Below are 2,370 nucleotides of genomic sequence, written 5' to 3' on the forward strand. Positions count from 1 at the left end.
AAAAAAAAAAGGTTGGTCTTCAAGAGGTTGTAGGTGATCCCATCACCTATTGGAAAGATCGTACTTCCCTTAACCCATTTAAAAAAAAGTTCTTACCATAACCAATCTTTGATAAAATGCAAAATCGTTGGAATTACCCCCGTTTTATAGCAATATATTTTTGCATGGGCATCAAATGTAGCACAGAATGTGGGAATCGTTAAACTAAAAAAAAGCAATATCTTTCTTTTCATTTTCCACACACAGCAAAAAGAACAAGACAATTTTAACCTAGAGGTTCTTGTGGGTGGTCACCTAACATTCATTGAAGATGCATTATAATGTCTGTAGCGCAACTCCACGCCAACTCCACGTTTTAACAATATGGCTACTCCGAATGTTGGATCATGTGTTGCAATGATCATCTTCAAGGTACCTCCCTCCCTCTCTCTCTCTCTCTCTCTCTCTCTCTTTTATTTATACGCATACACACACAAACACGTGACAAGTTGCACTAGATTTGATAAAATATGGCCTTTTGTATTGTTTTTTGCATCCCAAAATTGTTGATAAGCATGTTGTTCATTTTGGGTTTCTGCAGATTGTAGCCATGACATCAACATTGACGTGGCAACAAGCTGGCCCTCAAGTTTCTGCCCAGGTGATTGGATGGCGTGAGTACTGGGAATCCAAGCTTGTGGATACCGAGCCACCAATAGGCTTGCAAGAGCTTGCTTCACCGTTAGCATCCCAAAAGGACATTGAAGATTCCTTCATTTGCATCTCACATGCCCGCTATAGCCTTTGCTTTTGCACCCGTCTCGACATGAGTGTGTGCGCCGCGGCCAACATCTCTGGTGGCCCTTCTGCGAGCACATGTATCTTCCACTTTTTCTATGAGTATCACAAAAATTGCAAGCAACCAAACACCACACCAGGTAGAGCTCCTCATGAGCCCTTTGACCACCAAGCTACCAATAACTCCACTCACACATTCTTCAAAAGCACCTACCTCTTCGAGAATTTGAATTCATTCATCCCTATCCCTCCCCTATCTAACCCCCTCCTTGAAAGCCAAGCCTTTCTTCCACGCACTCTAGCCAACATGCTTCCCTTTGACACTGGGAGGCTCCCAGAGTCTCTTAGTCTCCTCCATGTGCCTCCCTCCTCGCCAATGGCCGAGAGCATGCAAGAGACGCTCGAGTTTTGTGAGTCATCGCCACCACAAGATGAAGAGAGCTTGCAATGCATCACATCTATAGAGTCCATGGTGGACTTTGTTTCTCAAAGGCTTGGGGACCATGCTATGGTGCTCACTCCCACAATTATGACAAGTGAGCTAAGCTCAATTCTCAAGATAGACAAGGTGGTAGATATGAGTACAGGGTTTGATGATACAATAAGCACATGCCATAATCTAGTATACCCATACTTGGTGTATGGGTGCCATGTGACAAGGGGTTCCTCGGTGTTGAAAGTGTCCTTTGAGGGGGTACAAGGAGAAGCTATAGTGGTTTGCCATCACAATACCTCTATGTGGAATCCTAGTCACCCTGCTTTTGATCAACTTCAAACAAGCTCAAGAGATGGAGAGGAAATTTGTCATTGGATTCCTCACCACCACTTTGTATGGCTCAGGCACTCTTAAAGGCCTAATTAAAACTTGATAAATCTCTAGAAAATTTTTAGAGGCCTCTTCTTTCTCATGTAAGAAGAATTGTTTCTTTGCTTTTGTTTTTGGGAGCACATTAATAGTTAAGCTTAAGTCCCATTCATTTATATTTTTATGCTATGTAACATAAGGAGAAAAAAAATGTTGAATTTAAATAAAAAAATTAAATGCCTCCACCAATAAGTGGAGGCTGTAGATGTATGAAAGCTTAATTTTTTTTACATAAAACCCTCGTGTACCAACAGTACCGTAACACCCAAGAATAAGAAATCCAAAAAGAATGCCAACCAGTTCTTAGGCGAACAAGGGAGCCACCCCATCACATTCACCAAATAAAGCTCACCATCACACATACTACGACCCAAATACAAATCATGAGGTGCTGATTTGGGAGCCACCTTGGCAAAAGAATCCACATACCATAAGAATCTATACTATTATAAAAGGGGGAGCGGATCCCCCCCCCCCCCCAAAAAAAAAAAAACACGTGGCGGCAGCTCCTTGAAGCGGCAATGTAGCTTGCAAGTCCAACGAGACAGAGGATTCAACGAGAGAGAGAGAGAGAGAGAGAGAGAGAGAGAGAGAGAGAGAGAGACGACAAAAGACTGCCGGCCACACTAGTGTTGTAGAAGGGGCCCCCGACTTCAAGCTTCATCACCTCGCACAAAGACTCCTCCACAACATCCAAATGGGGAAAAGAGCCACTTGCTTTTATCGGA

At 43.1% G+C, this 2,370-nt stretch overlaps 1 protein-coding gene across 1 annotated transcript; it reads left to right on the forward strand.

The window, feature by feature from the left end:
• The first annotated feature begins 298 nt into the window (after positions 1-298).
• On the forward strand, positions 299-1,672 carry LOC147455771 (BURP domain-containing protein 6-like). The gene is made up of 2 exons (XM_086515331.1): positions 299-411; positions 581-1,672. The coding sequence occupies exons 1-2, from the start codon at positions 364-366 to the stop codon at positions 1,625-1,627; spliced, it is 1,095 nt and encodes a 364-aa protein (XP_086371457.1). The 5' UTR covers positions 299-363; the 3' UTR covers positions 1,628-1,672.
• The last annotated feature ends 698 nt before the right edge of the window (positions 1,673-2,370 follow it).

Source organism: Adiantum capillus-veneris, chromosome 6 (genome assembly GCF_014529385.1).
Source record: "Adiantum capillus-veneris isolate H3 chromosome 6, ASM1452938v2, whole genome shotgun sequence".
NCBI classification, from domain to species: Eukaryota; Viridiplantae; Streptophyta; class Polypodiopsida; order Polypodiales; family Pteridaceae; genus Adiantum; species Adiantum capillus-veneris.

Coding starts and splice junctions, on each gene's coding strand:
- LOC147455771 (XM_086515331.1), top strand. CDS start 364: ATGGCTACTCCGAATGTTGGATCATGTGTTGCAATGATCATCTTCAAG. Junction 412..580: donor TTGCAATGATCATCTTCAAG/GTACCTCCCTCC, acceptor GGGTTTCTGCAG/ATTGTAGCCATGACATCAAC.